The 19,818-nt window shown below is 34.6% G+C and overlaps 1 protein-coding gene across 2 annotated transcripts in view; it reads right to left on the bottom strand.

Moving 5' to 3' along the window:
• Positions 1-19,818, bottom strand: part of LOC126971429 (homeobox protein invected-like) — a 93,882-nt gene that overhangs the window by 29,497 nt on the left and 44,567 nt on the right. The window contains exon 4 of one of the 2 annotated variants that reach the window (XM_050817749.1): positions 4,489-4,654. The exons of the other annotated variant lie outside the window; for it this stretch is intronic. Within the exon in view, the coding sequence (XP_050673706.1) occupies positions 4,650-4,654 (5 nt within the window). The 3' untranslated portion in view covers positions 4,489-4,649. Of the gene's footprint in view, positions 1-4,488; positions 4,655-19,818 lie in introns of those variants that run through there. 2 annotated transcript variants of the gene reach the window in all.

Below are 19,818 nucleotides of genomic sequence, written 5' to 3'. Positions count from 1 at the left end.
GACGCATCTTGTTCTTTGATTGTTAAACAAGGGTGCACTGATCGGCGAGTGCAGATTATGTTACAAATTTGACCAAAAATTATTATTTCTCATATAAAGGATCGTATAAAGAGATGTTTTCTTATAACCCGACTTTACAGACAAACAATTTTTTATAGGCAGATTTAATGGGAGATTTAGAGTTTTGGTATAGGTTACTACTATAAGGTGGATGACTTTTTTAATGATACCACAGGAATGGAGCGTCCGCCATCAGGCTATTAAATAATAAATTTTAATTGTACGATATTACATTATACCTATTTTTATAAAAAAAAAGAGAAACCCGCTGAGTTTTTAGCGCCCGTTCTACTCAGGTCTGAGGCATGCTTTTTCGATTGCGCGCTAGTTTTTTACTTTCAATAAGTGATATTATATCTTGATTACAAAATATTTGAATTTTAGATATGGTGATATTATAGGGGATACGTGCTGCCCAATATAAATCAACACTACAGGTACAGCATCACGTTTATGCTCATTACCTTGACACATATAAGATATGTTACGAGTCAGCACCCCCTCGCTATTTCACTAGCTAAGACGCCCCTCAAAGCGTAATATAAAAGTGTTGGTACTCTACTGACGGTCAACAAAAAAGGGCGCCAGTGTAATTTAAAAGCTTCTCAACGATTATCTTCAAGTTGTATCTGCCATAATTGTTGCGAACTCTAAAATAGCCAGCACTGCCGGGTATCCAGCAACAGGACAAATAAATACTTTTTTCGCAATCGAAGCAATGTACCGCCGTCAATGCAGATGCTATCTGGTCGAAGATGAAACAGTTACTTGTGTTATTTCATGGGCAACTGGGAAAAAACCCTCAAAAATACGAGGTTGCACCGAGAAGTCACAACATTCCAGAAAGGTTATGGACACCTGGAATGAGCTGATTTGGTTAGATTGACCTGCCGACCCTGTACGCAAAGTAGACCTAATTAGGGAGTTTAATTAATAACCAACCTGATATATGGCATAACACGGCAAGAAAACTGCCTGATTTACCGACCCATGACTTGTACTTGCTCTAAGACTATGATGAGTTTATATTTAATTACTGAATGAAAAGTAGTTAGAAAGTGTGGCAGAGATATGCAAACATAATGCTATTAGTGCCATAATCAGCCACGCCATTTGTTGATTTTTTGTGGATTGAAATCCACAACCGCAACTGCTATTGCATACTTTTAAGCATGTTTATCTAAGTACCTACGCAATTGTATCAATTAATACAGAGTGCAGAAATAATATAACATTACGTGAATAAAAGAAAAGGACGTAAAGAGTGGCTTACACTTGAGTTCGTGCTGAGTAACCAATAAGAGCTAAGATAAGAAATATTATTAAATTTTACTTAGGTAACCTATACCTATCACAAAAGTCTTATGACATAGATCCAACATCGCACCTGCGCCTTAAGTAACATGTTAAAAAATCTGCATCCGTATCATGGTCATTATTGGGTAGATAAATAAGTTTTTGAAGCATACTTGTCTTGTCTCTTTCTAAAGAGTGATTAATTGTACTTATAATACGCGCTGAAATCTAATAGGTTCGCCTTTGTAAAATTGCCCATAAAGAAATGGGTATTGAAATTACTGGGCAAGTGAGACTTAACATCTTGTCTCAGGGTGACGAGCGCAATTGTAGTGCCGCTCAGAATTTTTGGTCTTTTCAAGAATCAATTGCCATGCCCATTCCAATGCAGTGCCGCTCAGGGCATGGCGTTTCAAAAACCATCAAATCGTCTTGTCCCTTATTTTCATTAAAAAAAAGTGGCAAGAAGTACCTATGTCCGTGGTATCCCTAAAATATAATATCTTTACTGATATTACAAAGATTTGATTGCTTGTTAGTTTGCATTGAATACGCTCCGAAACTACTGGACCACTTTGAAAAATTCCTTCACTGTTGGGACACCAGCTATAGTATCCCCGGGTGACAGGCTATATTATATTTTCAACAAAATTAGGGATTCTTACTAAATAAAACTCAAATAATGTAACCCAAGGTGTCAAAATTACATAAAATATTCTTTACGTCGCGTACATTGCGAAAAGTATTGATAATAGAATAAAATTATGTAGGTACTACGATATACGACTTTGCAGAACACATCGTTACTTACAAACAATGTCATAAGTGTTCTGTGTCACTAAACTATTTAAAAATAATTAATCACAACATCGATACTACTTTCTGTAAATGGTATTCGATTGATATCCCTTCAAATTACAATAAAATATAGATCGATATTTATATCATACTTAATTAGGTGACAGCCCTAAACGTCTGTCTGGGTGGGCCGCGTGTCTGATACCGTGGCAGTTAAAACAAAACAACTGTGCGAGCGAGATAACCGCTGTGACGTCACGTCGCGCCGTCTCTATCGCACTTGTGGCGTGCAAAAATCCAAATGAGTTCAATCGATTAGAACAGTTGATTAACGTATGGTTACCGGAAATGCTTATTGACAAGTATATTAATTGATATATTTTGCCAAAGGATCATGTGGACTGACTGTAGGAATGGGTGTGTCAAGGTTTTCGAAGTAATTTACGAATTTGGAATACATATTTATAATTATATCATTCTAGCTGATGGCGGCGACTTCGTCCGCGTACATAAAGGGTTCTTAAAAATAATAAGTAAATTTGGAATTGAAGATTATCTCATGTCCTATTCCAGTTCCAGTTCCCGTTTTCGCTCCCGTTCCCAACATATTATATGAATTATTTCTAGGAACATTGCATTGGCCAACTAAACCTACTGCTGGTATAGTTATAGCCCATCGACGTGAATTTTCCGATTTTTCCGGGATTAAATGTAGCTTATGTCCTTTCCCAAGCTCTAGTCTATCGCTTTACCAAATTTCATCAAAATTAGTTCAGTAGCTCCGGTAGTAGTATATATATATATATTAGTAGGGATAATTCTTATGTGCGTCTGTATGTCCGTGAATTCCTCCTAAACGGCTGGACCGATTTTAATGAAATTTTCAGGTGGGCTCGACAATCAATTCACAATTGAACTACTACTTCTTAAAATTATGTGTGTGTGTGTGTTCCAGAGAATTCGAGAATGGTTTAAATTCTAAATTCAGTCCATATTATATAATTCTTCTGTCCATGTGTATGTTAGTGAACTCCTCCTAAAGGACTGGAATGGAATGGATGGAACGGTGAATTCGAGAATGGCTTAGATTCACAATGGAAAGTGTTTACATATTTTTTTTTTATTTATACATTGTAGTTGATATTTAAATGTTTTACATTGGAATGTATTACAAAAAAATTACAATACGTATGTACACTACATTTTATTCAAAAAAGTTTAAAATTTTCACATTTAAGACATGTGTACAGGACAACGTCTGTCGGGTCCGCCTGTAACCAAAAAGTAAGTAAGTAAGTAACGCGCCGTATTTTTGTTCTATACTACTATGAGGTAATTCTACCTATATATTTGTATGTAATAACTGAAACAGTTCAACCCCAGTTATCATATTTTTAAAAAGACATTTTCCAAGTAGGCGTAATATAAATAATAAATCTAATCCAACACGGTACCAGACCCCTGCTACAGATAATTGTTCAACCAACTTCATGAAAACAGTTTTTAATCTTCTGAACACAACGATTACATTCTTAAATCGAACCCCGTGTCATCCCCCTGTTTGTTCGAGATAATAAAAGAATCTACAATGTAACAGTCGATAAAACATTACCCCCGCACTATGGTAGGGTTGTCAAGCGCACCTTGCGGTTAAATAAACGTCAAACAAAAACGTTGAGATTATTTATTTTCTGCTAGCGTTAAACAAGCTAGTTTACCAGTGGGAGGCTCCTTTGCATAAGAAGCCGGCTAGATTATGGGTACCCAACGGCGCCTATTTTTGCCGTGAATCAGTAATGTGTAAACATTATTGTGTTTCGGTCTGAAGGGCGCCGTAGCTAGTGAAATTACTGGGCAAATGAGACTTAACATCTTATGTCTCAAGGTGACGAAAACAGTTGAAGTGCTTCTCAGAATTTTTGGGGTTATTCAAGAATCCTTAGCGGCACTACATTGTAATGGGCAGTTACCATCAGCTGAACGTCTTGCTCGTTTCGTCCCTTATTTTCATAAAAAAAAACTAAAATTAATATTCATTTATTATCTACCTATATTTAACTTGATCATTTGATGCCGGCTAAGCGGGTATCATAGCGGCGCTTTTTACAGCAATGTGCAGGCATTATTGTGTTTCGATATAAACATACATACATAAAATCACGCCTCTTTCCCGTAGGGGTAGGCAGAGACCACTTCTTTCCACTTGCTACGATCCTTCCATACTTGTTTCGCTTCGTCCACTTTCATTCCTTTCATACATGCTCTCCGGTTTAGGGTACTCTTGACCTGGCCTTTCGATATAAACGGCATAGTGAAATTATATTGCTTCTGATTGATGTCTTACCATATATAATATGTCCCAAAAAGACGAGCGCAATTTCGAATGCTGTTTAAAAACAGCAACGCATTACATTTTTTACATCTTATATTACCATATTCTGTCTGTACGAAGTAAGAGTGACCCCCTCAGAACTTAAATGATAATGAAATTCACTTCATGCTGAAAAGGAAAGAGAGACATAATTTAATAATATTTATCGGACTAATAGGTTTACCGTAAGGGAATGTTATCATGGTGGGCAACGGAGAGGAACGAAAGAACAGATTGAAAACTCACGATGCACGCCAACTCAAAAAAAATCACATTGATATAAAAAATACAAGATAAAAACTACACATATACTTATATTAAACTACGGACATTTTTTTTTCAATATAAATAAAGCAAAACTGCACATTGACAGCCCTATCGCCAGGGCTACCCCTATCGTACACTGTAACTAATGATTCGGAATGCGTTTTATCAACACCCTAACACTCAGTTCGAATTGCTTAAAGAAATTGAATTAAGTGTCAGCCAATAAAAATAAACATTTTATCCCCTAGGAAGTTGCTGGAAAATTTGGTCAGAATAGATTAAGTTTCTTGTTTGAAGTTCATACTACCGACAAGGCAAAGATCTATCTGATGGTAGGATAGTATATTCTAGTTATGACTATTTCAGAGCAAATGGGATAAAATTATTGGTGGGGAAAGTCGACCTGATACAGACCGCTAAAACCAGTTACCGTTTCTAATTTTTCCACCATGTGGATTTTTTCATATGAGAATAAGGGATGTGACGAACAGGACGTTCAGCTGAGGGTAATTGATACGCCCTGCCCATTACAATGCAGTGCCGCTCATGATTCTTGAAAAACCCAAAATTCTGAGCGGCTCTACAATTGCGCTCGTCACCTTGAGACATAAGATGTTAAGTCTCATTTGCCCAGTAATTGCAGAGTCGAAGACACACATGAAGGTATTTGTCATTTTAATGTTTATCATTTATTTTTCAAGTATTATATTAAAAACATTCAATGTATAGTATTTAATTTGTTTCGTTTTTATTATGTCATATTATATTATTTGTGTCAAACAAAAAATAAACAATATATTTTCAGAACAAAACGAATTCACAAATAGTCAAATAAATTTTAAAGGCGAATTTTAGTTAAGAACGGGGTCAGTTGAAGGTAATAAGTGAGTCCAATGGAGTAAGTAATTAAGTAGAGAAACCATTACGTGGCGTCTTAGGCATTCTCTGGATGTATCTTACACCGAAGCGAACGTAACGTGAAATAGCTTGCAAGAATTCAAATTCAATTTTTTTTTTAAATATACTCATAATCCTTTACTGAACGTCAATAACTCAGATCATTCTCCTCAGAGCTGAGAAAAATGGGCGCAAAAAACTCAGCGGGCTTTTCTTTATAAAAATTTGGATTACAATGTAATATCGTACAATAAACATACTTATATAATTAAAAGAGCCTGAGGGTGTCCGCTTATTTCCCAGTCTGTGGTATTAGTTGCAGTAGTAAAAATCTTTATTTTAACAATTCTTTTAAATTTCGTAATACATCTGTTTTGTACATTTTCTGGGATCATATTATAAAAGCATATACATCGTCCAATAAAAGATTCACTAACTTGACTTAACCGAGTAGTAGGCATAACAAGTTTAATTAATTAAATGAAAGCTAATTATCTAGCAGTTTGGTCAATTCTGTGTGTCAACTTAAATGGTTTAAATAGAAAACTCTTTGCAAAAACTACCGATTTCCAAGGAGATTTTGATCAGATCAGATGAGATTTTTTGAAGCTTTACTAAACTATACTGTATAATTATATAAATGGACTGTATATCGTTTAAGATTGCAATATCCGTTTTTTTAAAACTGTGTGTTAACGCATGTTAGGGTAAAGTCGGCTCGATCGAATCAGTCAGAGCAATGTTCAACAGAATAGTATAATGACGCAAAGATAATTATACCTATTTGTTTTTAATTTTTTTCTTTAAAAGAACAAAACATACAGATATAGTTGTATTTCGTATTATTAAAGTCGCCTTGATAACTTTTCATTTCTACCATGGTGTACACGAAACTTTTTTGAAGTCTCTTAAAAAGTAGCCATAGAAATGCCAAATAATGAATACCAACTTAAACGGTTTATTGTTATTCATAGCTTTTTTTGATCCCACTATACATATACGGCCTTACAAATAAATTGGTATAAAGTTATAACTGATGATAAACAAAGAAAATGCAAAATGTTTACAATATCGTTGACAACACTGTCAATACAATGATAATTCTAAAGCTGCATTCCAAATAAACGCGGGAAACGTTACACGTCCGAACAAACCATTCGTAAGCAAAATGTATATTTGTAAACATTTTACATATTCTCGGTTTATGATTAGTTATAACTTTATGCAAATTTTATTTGTATGGCCGTAGATAATTTAAACGTCTAGATAAAGCCTCTTGCTGCTAGACAACCGATGAAAACAGGCCAGGTTTATTACTTTAGTGACATGACAAGCTACGTAGTGTAAAACTAGCCATTTGTATATCACTTTGTGTTAGTGTGCGTGCATTGCTCAAAATACAGGTTAACAGTCAGCCTCAATTTGTCCCGATGTTTTCACAACTGTTACAGTCTATCTAGACGTATAAATGATCTAAGCCCTATACAGTACTACTGTGACGATCCATTGACAATCACAACGTATTTATGGCTTATATAAACTTGTAAATTTTTAAAGCTGATTGTAATCTAATGACAATGCAAATGTCGAATTTAATATAATAATAATATAATATTGACACACTCTTACACAAAGTATCTTGCCCCAAAAAGGCATAGCCTCTAATATGGGTGTGAGACAAAGATTTATTTATATATATATACAATATACTTACTTAAACATACATAAATACATATTAATATCCATGACTCGGAAACAAACATTCATATTCATCATATAAATGATTGCACCTACCGGGATTCGACCCCGGGACCTCTAGCTCAGTAGGCAGGGTCACTAACCGCTGGGCTATAGAGATCGTCATTATTTATTTGTTTGTACTCCTTAGTACTAAATAATGTTTTAACCACATAATTATTAAAGTGCATATTACCGTTCGGTGTAAGTAAACTCGCAATACTAAGTAAGCACTTGACTAATTGTTCAAGTAATTATCGTAAGACGATATTGAGACTAGAGTTTGGCGGGAAGCGCCCGCCATGATGGCGTCCTGTCACTTTTGACAGTTACAAGTTTGGCGCTAATGAAGTGCAATGTGTAGCTAAAATAATTATACACATCTCACATACTAGGATATTCTCTTCGTGTAACTAGCCTAGCGAAACTCTCTAAGAAAAAAGCGATTCGCTCAATTGAATCAAAAGTGCAGTCATTGATAGATTGACAGTGATGACGGCTATAATCTTGAAAAAAAAAGGAGATAGCGTTGCAACTGCTCGCTTTCAAACTTAGCCGGATTATACTTCGTGGCCATTATATTGTAATTATTATTTGAAACTTACGACAAATGACTGCATGTTTCATACTAAACTAAATTTCAAGCCTCTTCTTACGTTATATTTAAATCCTATTTGCATGTATCTTATAATCGTATTTTGTATAATACCATAGTTATAGGCTGGATTTTTTGAAAAGTATAATATATAAGTAATATTATTTTTCTACGCCAATAAAAAAAAAGGATACTTACGATATCTTTAGCTATATCTGTAGCAATATATTAAATAGTTCGGATTAACTGCTCCTTCATAGGTCTTGTTATTCAATTTTACAATAGAATAGTAGTAAGTATACTAGCACTCTCTGGGCCCAAGTTTATAATATTATACGATAAGAATGATTGGTTCTTAGAGCAATTTTGTTATTCTGTGATTTAAAAGATGGAATGAGAGTTTATTATCGGTTCTTCTCCCCGTGTCACCTTTACGAAGGGATGTAGCTTCATGACGTTTAAGTCCAGTCCAGAGATGCTTGAATTGTCACTCCAGCCAAAGATTAAAAGATCTAAATAAATTAATGAACCTACTTATATAAAGACTTGATACTGGAATTATAAATACCCAGAGACGTCCTCGGTTGTCTTACTAATTAATTTAATGCTACAAAAAAAAATACAGCACTCTGTTATGTCATCATCAGCCGGAACACATCCACTGCTGGACAAAGACCTCCCAAAGATTTCCACGACGATCGGTCCTGCGTTGCCCTCATCCAACGTATTCTGGCGATTTTGACCAGATCGTCGGTCCATCTCTTGGGTGGCCTACCAATACTGCGCCTTACGGTACGTTGTCGCCATTCGAGGACTTTACTGCCCCAACGGCCATCTGGCCATTATGTCCTTTATTATTAAAATTATTATTTATATTAATTATTATATAAAAAAAAGAACACAAGGTGGTATTGTTTGCGGATGACACTTCACTTATATTCAAAGTGAAACGAAGCCAAGTTTTATATGACGAAGTAAACAATGCTCTATCTGACATCGTGTACTGGTTTAGCGCCAATAACTTATTGTTAAATAATCATAAAACCAAATATATCAAAATTCACCGCGCCAAATGTCAAAAATGTAGATGCGAATATTTTATTAAATGGAGAGGTGGTAAAACCAGTGGAATCTGCTATATTTCTTGGCAGTACTCTTGATTCCAAATTGCAGTGGGGCCCCCATATTGAAGGATTGGCGAATAGGCTTAGTTCTGCAGCATATGCGGTTAAGAAAATCAGACGGTTAACTGACATAGATACGGCGAGATTAGTATACTTTAGTTATTTTCATAGTATTATGTCCTATGGTATATTGTTATGGGGCAGTGCGGCCGATATTAATACTATCTTTGTGCTGCAGAAGAGGGCTATTCGCGCGATTTATAACCTAGGTCCTAAAGAATCATTAAGAGAAAAATTTAAAGAAATAAACATTTTGACTGTTGCTTCTCAACACATTTTTGATAATGTTTTGTATGTTCATAAGCACATTGAGGAATTTTCTAGAAACTGTGACATTCATAATGTTAACACGAGGAACAAACATAAACTTGTTATGCCTACTACTCGGTTGGGTCGAGTTAGTAAGTCTTTTGTTGGGCGATGTATATGCTTCTACAATATGATCCCAGAAAATGTACAAAACAAATGTGTTACGAAATTTAAAAGAATTGTTAAAAAACGTTTGTGTGGGAAAGGTTATTATAGCATAAACGATTTTCTTAATGACACCACGGACTGGGATTAAAGCGAACACCCTCAGGCTCTTTAATTATTAATGTTTATTGTACGATATTACATTGTAATCCATATTTTATATAAAAAAAAACCCCGCTGAGTTTCTTGCGCCCATTCTTCTCAGGTCTGAGGCAGTCTCTTTTGAATGGGTGGTAGATTTTGACGTTCAATAAGTGATTATAAATCCTATTTTGAATAAAAATATTTGAATTTGAATTTATTAAATAAAATAATTATTTCATAAAAAGTAATAAAGAATAAACGGTATAAATAAAATAAATATGAGACCAAGATTATATCCTACTTGGCCACATTATGTCTCGACCTCGCTAAAACGTAATGCGCCCTGCCGTTTACCTTTCACTCCCCCGCGCTCGTCCTGTTCAGTCTGTACGGTTTGCAGTTTCATTATCGTTAGGTTCATGTCGTGATCTTTTCGTGCTATCACTACTTTTTTTTTTGAAGTTTTCATTGCTACGTTTTGACTTAATAGTTCTGTAGTTTCTGTTGTTCTGTGTCGCTTTAATAATTCTGTCAGAAAAATATATACTCTTTGTACTTAGCCTAGATGCCTTCATTGATTTTTCATCATTATAATAATAATAATAATCAACATAACAACACATATATTTTATATGAATCAACAAAACAGAAAAAAATATTCATAGTTTATTTATTAATAATAATATTAGGATATTATTTAGTGATGCTTGTTTTGCACACCGTAACAAAGCGACGATGTGACGTCATCGACGTCAAGTCCAAAGAAAATGTAACCGGGTAGTAAATTACAATTACTGTCATAGCTAGCATTACGCACAATGAAAACATAGACAAGCGCAGAATTCCCCAAGTTTCCCCCAAATATCAGTCACGCCGTTGACGGGATATTTGGATCGGCAAGTTTACCAATTAAAAGTCACTCAAATGTTACCCCGAGAGGTATATAAAGCTTTAATGAAATTGTTTTACTTTGGTGATGAGTTTGGATTGTATTGATTGATACTTTTAGCTGTTGTTTTCGTAGTTTCATAGAAATTTTAAATGTATGCTGAGATGGTTTGGATATGTCGAGAGAATGAATGAAGAACGATTGACGAAGAAAGTGTATGAGGCCAGTGTGAATAAAAGTGTTGGAAGGGGTAGACCTAGGCGGACGTTTCAAGATCAAATTAGGGACGTCTTGAAAAAAGGCCAGGTCAAGACTACCCTAAACCGGAGAGCATGTATGAAAGGAATAATGAAAGTGGACGAAGCGAAACAAGTATGTAAGGATCGTAGTAAGTGGAAAGAAGTGGTCTCTGCCTACCCCTACGGGAAAGAGGCGTGATTTTATGTATGTGTGCATAGAAATGTTATGTCGATGACGTAAATAAAAGGCCTTGTTACAAAGTCAAAGTCAAATAAACGTTATTCAATTAGGCTTAAACTAAGCGTTTTTGAATCGTCACTTTAAATATTTCTTCTGAATAACTGAATCTACGGTCTACCATATGTTAGGATAAAGAATAGCTCGTGAGAAGAACATACAAGAAACTCAACGGCCTCTCTTTTCAATCAAATAGAGTATTTTACAATGGCTGCAAATATGCTGCATCCAATATATGAATCATGTTTAAATAATAAAAATTATTTCATAAAAAATAATAAAGAATAAACGGTATAAATATAAATTATCGTATATTGAACCTTTAGAGCTGGAATTCATTGTTTGTGTAAGGGTGCTTCGTGAACATGATGGTCGTGATTACTGTCATAATTAGTAATCACATCCATCAAATACAATGACTCATTCCAGGTTAGTCCTGTAGTTTTTGTATTCATAAATCTGACAAAGGCCTCAGCGTTTCCTCTTAATAGTTTGATAGAAATAAAACATGATGACCTGACCTTTGCCTCCCAGTTCCCGACGCTGCAAATACAATAATTAGCGGATAATTGTGATTAGGAGACGTAATAATTTAAGTGACTGTAAGCTATGAGTAATTTCCTCTTAACCTTTATCATATCTAAGTATAGAACTCTTCTGTAGGAACATGTTTTCGACGCTGTAATGCAGATTTATGTACAGATGTACGTGTACTTGAGTGGATGTCTGGATCGTTAAGGCGTTAAAACAATCCAGTGATATATACCAATTTTATATGTAGCAAGGCAAGCCGTAGACTGGAGGAACCCTCAAGAAAAACTCAAACGCGGCCGTCCAAAACAAACCTGGCGGCTGAGTGACACTGACGAAGCGAAGGACATCGGAAAGATCTGGAGTGAAATCAAGGGAGATGCTCAGGACCGATCGCGATGGAGATACAGCCATATACAGGTGTGGATGCCCTCTGCCTCAGTTACAGGATTAAATAATGAAATGAATGAGCGTACATATTGTCATATTGATTTTTCAACAGTGAAAATGATTCTGTTGTTTTTACTCGCGTATCGGAGATTAGTGACCCAAGTTGCTGAACCTTTGCCACTCCTGCCACTGCCCTTCAGTCAAATACGTTCATGGATGCGCTCCCTCTCCAACAATCTACAGAACACCCGAAGTATAAACGTTTTAAGCTGTAGACAGTGGAAAGAAGCGAATACCTGCACTATCGACCAAATTGACACGTCAACTCATCAGCCTAAACAGACACGATATCCGAATCATAATTCCTAACGGGTCACATCGCTAAATAAGCAACTTTTCACAATCAATGTTTTGGACATTCCTGACGAGTGCTGAGGACGAAACGGTCACTTATGTAATCATGTAATATGCAGGAGTAGCCAACCATGGGTAAATACTTCAGTAATGCGAGGTCACTTCAAGAAGACTGGTAACACCTAGGAGTGTTTTGAACTTTTCATGTCTGCCTGTCGTTCAAATGCCATTGAGCCGCGCTCCGATTCAGATTACGTTCGAGGAAAGCTTTAAGAGAATGCCAATCTAGGGGCAAAATGTGGATAGAATCCGAACTTAAAGTCAACGATTTTTAAATTACGAGAATAGTACCGCAGGTCTTCTTAGATGCTACGCGAATGATTCCTAGTGCGAATTTTATTTCTCACGGTAAAATTATTTGTTCCCTCATAGGATTTCCAATGTATCGTCTTTTCTTTTTTATTAGTCTGAAGGTTGTACGTTGAATTCCAATAAAATAATATTTAACACAGCATAAGTTATTATGCTGCGTTATATGCTAACTTGAATGTGAAATGAAATAATATTAAATTTTATAGACTCTTCCATGTATCAAGGAGTCCAATGATTAAATTTTGAAATGTAATTGAAAGTGTGTATTGAACATTCAATAAAACGATTTTTAATATGTAATTAGAAGAAAGTTAGGCAATAGTTTAGGAAAATTTCAATTCTAGTTGTTACCAAATAATAAATGTAAAAATACATTTTTTTCCCCACGTCGATGAAAAGCTGTTCTTTAGGCCCTGGTACGAGGGACAAAAGTGGCCGATTCTCTCCCGGCAAGACGACTTTTGTCCCTCGTATCAGGAATTAAAACCGAGCTTTTCATCCAGGTGGGAAAACAAATCCTAAACGCACCACGTGAGATAAGTAGGACACTGCCACCCGCGATTGTCCCGCGGGTGAGAATTACCTACTTTTTTCCCTGGGTGCGTAATTTACTGTTAACATACATTTTTAAGTGTTATATTTAGCGAATGTCGATGTCAAAAATCCAATAACAATTTCTTCAGAAAAATTGCTCAATAGATATGAATTACTACTTAATAATATAACTCCATATAATGCGTGAATAAGTAGACAATTCGAAATTGAATACTTTTGCAACCATCGTTATACCAGAGGATCATATTTTATTTTTATCTGAAAATTACAATCAAATAAATCACACTCTTTTAATAAATTAACATAAAAATAGTATAAGTAAATTCAATTTAAATTTGAAGATAAAAAGCTGCCCTGAAAAGTAAGTAATTTCGACATGTCAACTTATTCACGCAGACTTTATTTGTTTATGTTTAATATTGGGAGAGAAGTTTTGCTTTTGTTGCGTAAATACATACTTAATGTTAAATAACTAAGTATAAATGACAATTTAAGTTTCCGCTTAAATATTGAATAATGCAGGAATTAATATACCAACCTGATAACGTTATGTTTTAATTGACAATTTAATAAGAGCTCAGTAGGCATGGTCACTAACCACTGAGCTATATGACGACCAATATACCTCAGTGGTTAATGACCCAGCCAACTAAGCTAGAGGTCCCGGGTTCGCATCCCGGTAGATGCAAACATTTAAATGTTTGTTTCCGAGTCATGGATGTTTTTATGTATTTATGTATGTTTAAGTGTGTATATTGCACTGGACAAAAAGTTGTGGATGAAGTTGGAGGAGGCCTTTACCCAATCTGGGATCCATATCTAAAAATGTAACTAAATAAAAATTGTACTAAAAACCTAGATTAAACAAATAATACTAACAAAAAAAAACTAACAATATTTCAAATGTACACTTTTTTATAACTATAGTTACAATACTATGATTAAATTAAATTAAAACTATCATTACGGGAAGTATACCAAAAATACTAAAACGTTTCTGCGTTGGATAGCTAAGCTCATCTGTGACCGAAATAGCTGCCAGCGCTTGGGTTACCAGTAGCCTTATTGAGGCGCGAAGATAGTAGTTTTTATATTCTCCGCACCTCTGGGCCCCGCGGGCCAAGTGTCTTGAAATATAATTATATACATAATTATGTCGCGCCCCTTATGTGCGTGTTCACGTAGAAACTAGTTCACGTCGACTCGAGGCGACGATTTTTTTTTTTGAAAGGAGGAAAATACATTTACGTATTTAGACACCGAAACGTGGCTCATATGTCGGGTTCGAGTGTCCCTACCGACACCCTCTACGAACACAGTTCTATCGCAAAGCCATAAATGACCTTCCTATTGCAGCAATGTATAGATATAATGGTAACTAATTTGATTAAATCAATATGTTACAAACAAATTTATATTTATCAGTACAAATCAAAAATTTCATGCTTTAACCCCTTATATATCTGTTAGTCCAATGGACTTGTATGCACAAGGGTCAAACCAAGAGCATAAAGCATATAAAACAACTGAAAGTCCTTACGGGGTTCCTCTCCGGTCATTGCAAACTGAATGTGCACCTAGAATTTGTCTCAGTGAATCAAACCTATGCAGGTTCTGCTGTGGAGCCACTGAAGACCCCAAACACCTACACATCCTACTGGAATATGAGACGATCGTCAGGATCAGGCTCAGCTGTCTTACAGTACCTTTACTTAAGGCTGAGGACGTGCCCTGCCTAAACCCTCTGAGGAGGTAGCTTCTTAAAAGTAAAAGTCTTGAGGATGTAATTTAAACTTCGGCATAGTAATGGCACACGCCCTAGCTAGTAGCCCTGATTTCCACACCCCTTATTTAGGTATAGGGAGTTGAGAATAGATCCTAGGATTAAGGTGTTTTTCGAAATTCAAACCATAATAAAAAAAATACTTAATATGAGGTGAAGACTGAATCTCGTCTAAACCAGATCTGTACCCCTCACGACGGTTCCCAATATACCTACTATCTACAGACAGAGATAAATTACTACCTTCTACAGTCAGTTATTAGCTGTCAATTATCTAAAGCTGTTCTAATATCCCCTATAAGTCATTCTTATCACCAGTTCACTGTTGCAATTTCCATACAAACTTCTATCCCTGGCAAGCTGCGTGTACGGATAGATGAGTTACCGTCAATAAGTTTATTGGAACAGAAAAGTTAACGATAGTTACGATTTTTTTATCTCAAGTAGGCTATAACCGGAGACTGAAAATTGGGAATGGCCGTAAGACAATTATCAGCAACTGTCACAATTTATCGGGCTGTAGGTCATCTATATGTTAGGATATTCTAAGTCTGTGATTTCACCTAAAGAGCTTCGTAGTAGCTTTCTAAATCAGTTAAAATATCATTATACATTGAACAGTACTTCACACGTCCGCAGCCGAGAGCCTATCATTAATGCCCGATGTAATACATTATTAACGCACCGTTAATAAGTGTTAATTAGTATACCAGTGCTCGTTAATTAAGTCTATTAATTTGTGTAATTTGTGATTTCAGTGTCTGTACGTTGGTGTGAAATAACTGTGATTGTTGATTGCTGTTTGGAAAGAAAATGGAAAAAGTAACACAAAATTTACTATGGGATATTTTAAATGTACATCAAAGAACTCATCACCCGTCAATTATTGTTTGATGTACAAAAATATTTAAATATAAATTTTTATACTAAATATACTGATTGCATAGCAAGTTTGGGTTGGCAATTAAAATTCCCATCCCGAATGCGATTGGTAAGAATTTTATTTTTAATTTATTACAATGACCATTTTTTAATCACTGCACTTTGACAGAAGACCACGACTCCCATGTGGAAGCCTAGTAAGGCTGGTGGTACCCCTAGATTATTTTATAAAAACCCAAGCTGCGTAGGCGACTATGAATGCCCGGGCCTAGTTACGCAGCGCAGGAAACGCGCATACCCGAAATAGTCTCAAAAACTAGTTGTATATGATCACACACTTTTACCCTCGTAAAAGCCCTTAAATTACCGAAGTAATGGTAACACAGGTTAATGACGTATGAGGTAATCTTTGTCTGTCTGTCTGTTTGTTCCGGCTAATCTCTGAAATGGCTGGACCGATTTTGACCGGACTTTTATTGGCAGGTAACAGTTAGTAATAAGGAGTAACTTAGGTTACTTTTATTTTAGAAAAATAAAGTAAAGATGCAATGTCCAAGAAACGTTCTAGCTCTAAAAATAATTTATATGACAAACGTTTACCGGATCAGCTAGTTTTTAACTAAATAGCAATGCGTCACGAATATAAATTATTCCTTTTAAATGTAGGAAAGATTAAAATGATTTGTGATAAATATTTTGCTATGCAATCAGTACTTTTGATTAGTATTTCGATTTAATTTATTTAAGTATTTAATACCTTAGTTCTTTGGTTATATTGAAGACCTTCTTTATTAATTACAATGATTGTTCTTTCTTCAAACGTAAAATAGTACGAGGAATAATTTTTACACACACTTTTTCTTAACAGCAATAACTGCACTTTCTTATGCGCTAATACAACTCCCTCTTACATATTTTTCTAGACGTCCGCATCATTCCGAATCGAATGAGATATAGGTTTTTTAAATTATTCAAATTATTTTAAACATTTTTTTCAAATTTTTTGACGTGCTTATTTTAGCCTACATTATACTATATCTGCCCTCTCAAATAAAGGAGGGCATTGTCAATATTTCTTAAACTTCTAGACTATGACAGCTGTGAAATCGTCGAAAAATGCGTTTAGAACTAACCTCTATTTTGAGCAATTCACGCACACATACGCAAAGTGTAGTACTATTAATAGCGACTGGTCACGCACACTAAAGCAATATTCCTGGACTATTTTCATCGGTTGTCTAGCAGCAAAAGACTCTTTCTAGACGTATAAATTATATAAGATTTCTTCTTCATATATATTATTTGAACGAAGCTTAAAATTTATTTAATTTTAAAACATTGTCACAATCAAATATTTTATTTTACGATATCTTACGGAGATAACAGCTCTCCATTGATCATTTTATGATACTTTTACACTTTTATTAAGGCAATCGCAACACATATCTATGCAAATGAGCGGGTGTCAAAGCAGCCGCCATCTTGTTTTGATAATATAACTGTCAAATGCGACACAGATTAAATATATTATGTTCCATAGACTGTGTTTATTGTTGCAAATGAATTTGTAATGAAGTTAAAAGCTTTTGCTGAATGCTTCTTTTTTGTTGGGGCAGATTATTATACTTCGGCTAATTTAGAAGTTTAATTTACAGCATCAACACAAGGCACGTTAGCATTTGAGGTGAATGGCTAACTTGATTTCTCTACACGTTTATGGAGTTAATAGGCTTGACAGAAGTAAGTAAGACAGTAGATTGATTTTATGAAATCCGTATCTTAAAACAAAAAATTTAAAAATGGAGGCTTTTGACTGATACCGGCTAGATTATGAGTATCACAACGGCGCATTTTTCTTTCGTGAAGCAATAATGTGTTAGCATTATTGTGTTTCGGTCTGAAGGGCGCCGTACCTAGTGAAATTACTGGGCAAATGGGACTTAAAATCTTATGTCTCAAGGTGACGAGCGCAATTGAAGTGCCACAAAAATTTTTGGATTCATCAGTTGAACGTTCTGCTGGTCTCCTTACTGTCATAAAAAAGTCTAAGTAGCTTTATGATTTTATATAAGATAAATATTGTGCTGTGCTGTACCTTTCCCTCAGTGTTCATGATAATTAAGATTTTAAAGAAAAAACCATAAGTATATTATTTTCTATTTTCGTAGATGTCACCTAATTAACCTTTAGTGGTCCTCAACATGCCAAATTTTTATTGAAGTAATTGTATAGGTATCTGATAAGAGGGTGAATAAAGAGTACAGATTAAAAAATAAGTATAATTCTTCCCAGTTTGGCTTCAGCTGCTAAAACGTTTATGTAAATACTAAACTTTGTTCATTGTATTTTTTTCTTATTAATTAGGATAAGTAATTTTTGTAAGACATTATTATTACCTATTATTATTATTAATTTACTGAAAAACTTAAAAATGTAGTTTTCCTCTTCATTTTGACGTATATAATTTTTTTGTGTTTTATTTTTAATAGGGATGGCTAGCATATGAAAAAAATTTTAGCGTTTTCTAGTAGTATTATTATAATTCATATATTAACTACGCGTACGTACATCTAATACTGAAATACTCTATTTAAGCACTTTTGGAAACAATAGGCAAAAATAAGTTTGCCTCAAAACACTGAAACATATGAAACTTCATGCAAAGAAACAGAATGTGGTAACTGAATAACGGGCGTAAAAAGTAGTAAAAATGCGTTAATCTATAGGGACTAGGTAGTTTGGTAGTTACTATAGCATAAATGACTTTCTTAATGGACCACAGATTGGGAATGGAGCGACCGCCCTCAGGCTATTAAATAATAATTTTAATTGTACGATGTTACGTTGTAATCAAATTTTTTTATGAAAAAAAATTAATCTGCTGAGTTTGTTGCGCCCGTTCTTCTCAAACTGACGCATAGTTTTTCGAATGGGTGGTACTTTTTGACTTTCAGTAAGTGATATCACATCCTATTTCGAATAAAAATATTTGAATTTTAATTCAAATCCATAAAAAATCCCTTGTAGATAATTTTATCAAAATAACATAAAGTAGTTTGTTTTCTACAGAGATACATGAAATTTATAGATTTTTAATACAAAAGTCCTCGTTTAATATTATAGATATAGATACCAATTAGCTACTCACAACTATAAAACCTAGCATAATCTTAGAGTAAATTATAAAACCACAGATATCCCCCAAAAAAGAACTCAATACGCCCCAAGAAGTATTTCATTTAATTATACCTAAGAGTCATATTGTGAAGTGATAATATAATAATATTAATAAATATAACCTTTGAAAGAACGTTACAACTGAGCAACAAGGCAACAAGTTATTTAAAAGAAAAAACATACATCCAGAATTACTTCATTATCTATGCCTAGCATAGCAAGCATAGACAATAAACCATTATATCGGTCTATGTTTGTCTATGTTCAAACAGAAAAAACTCTTCAACACTTTTAAGGAATGCATCAATGTTTGAATTATAAATATTATATCGATTATACACAATTTACGTTCGATAACATCCATACATCTGAGCAAAAACACATGTTTAATAACCCGTGGAGTCGATGAAACGTAACTAAGTACGATAAAATGCTAATCAATATCATTGTCACTTCACTAGCCATACGCAGTTAGATTGTTTATTGGTGTGAAAATAAATATTGTGACATTTTTTGAAGTGAAATCTTAAGAAAAAAAATAACTATAAATGTATATCATTAGACACTTTTTGGATGGGTGAAATAAATCTCTTGAGTTCACGTCACCGTAAAGCTTATAGCAGTGTATCTGTAGCTATATAGCTG

The sequence above is a fragment of the Leptidea sinapis genome, chromosome 23 (assembly GCF_905404315.1).
Source record: "Leptidea sinapis chromosome 23, ilLepSina1.1, whole genome shotgun sequence".
NCBI lineage: Eukaryota > Metazoa > Arthropoda > Insecta > Lepidoptera > Pieridae > Leptidea > Leptidea sinapis.
Note: the sequence above shows the minus strand (reverse complement) of the source record. Positions and strands in the feature narration are given on the sequence as shown.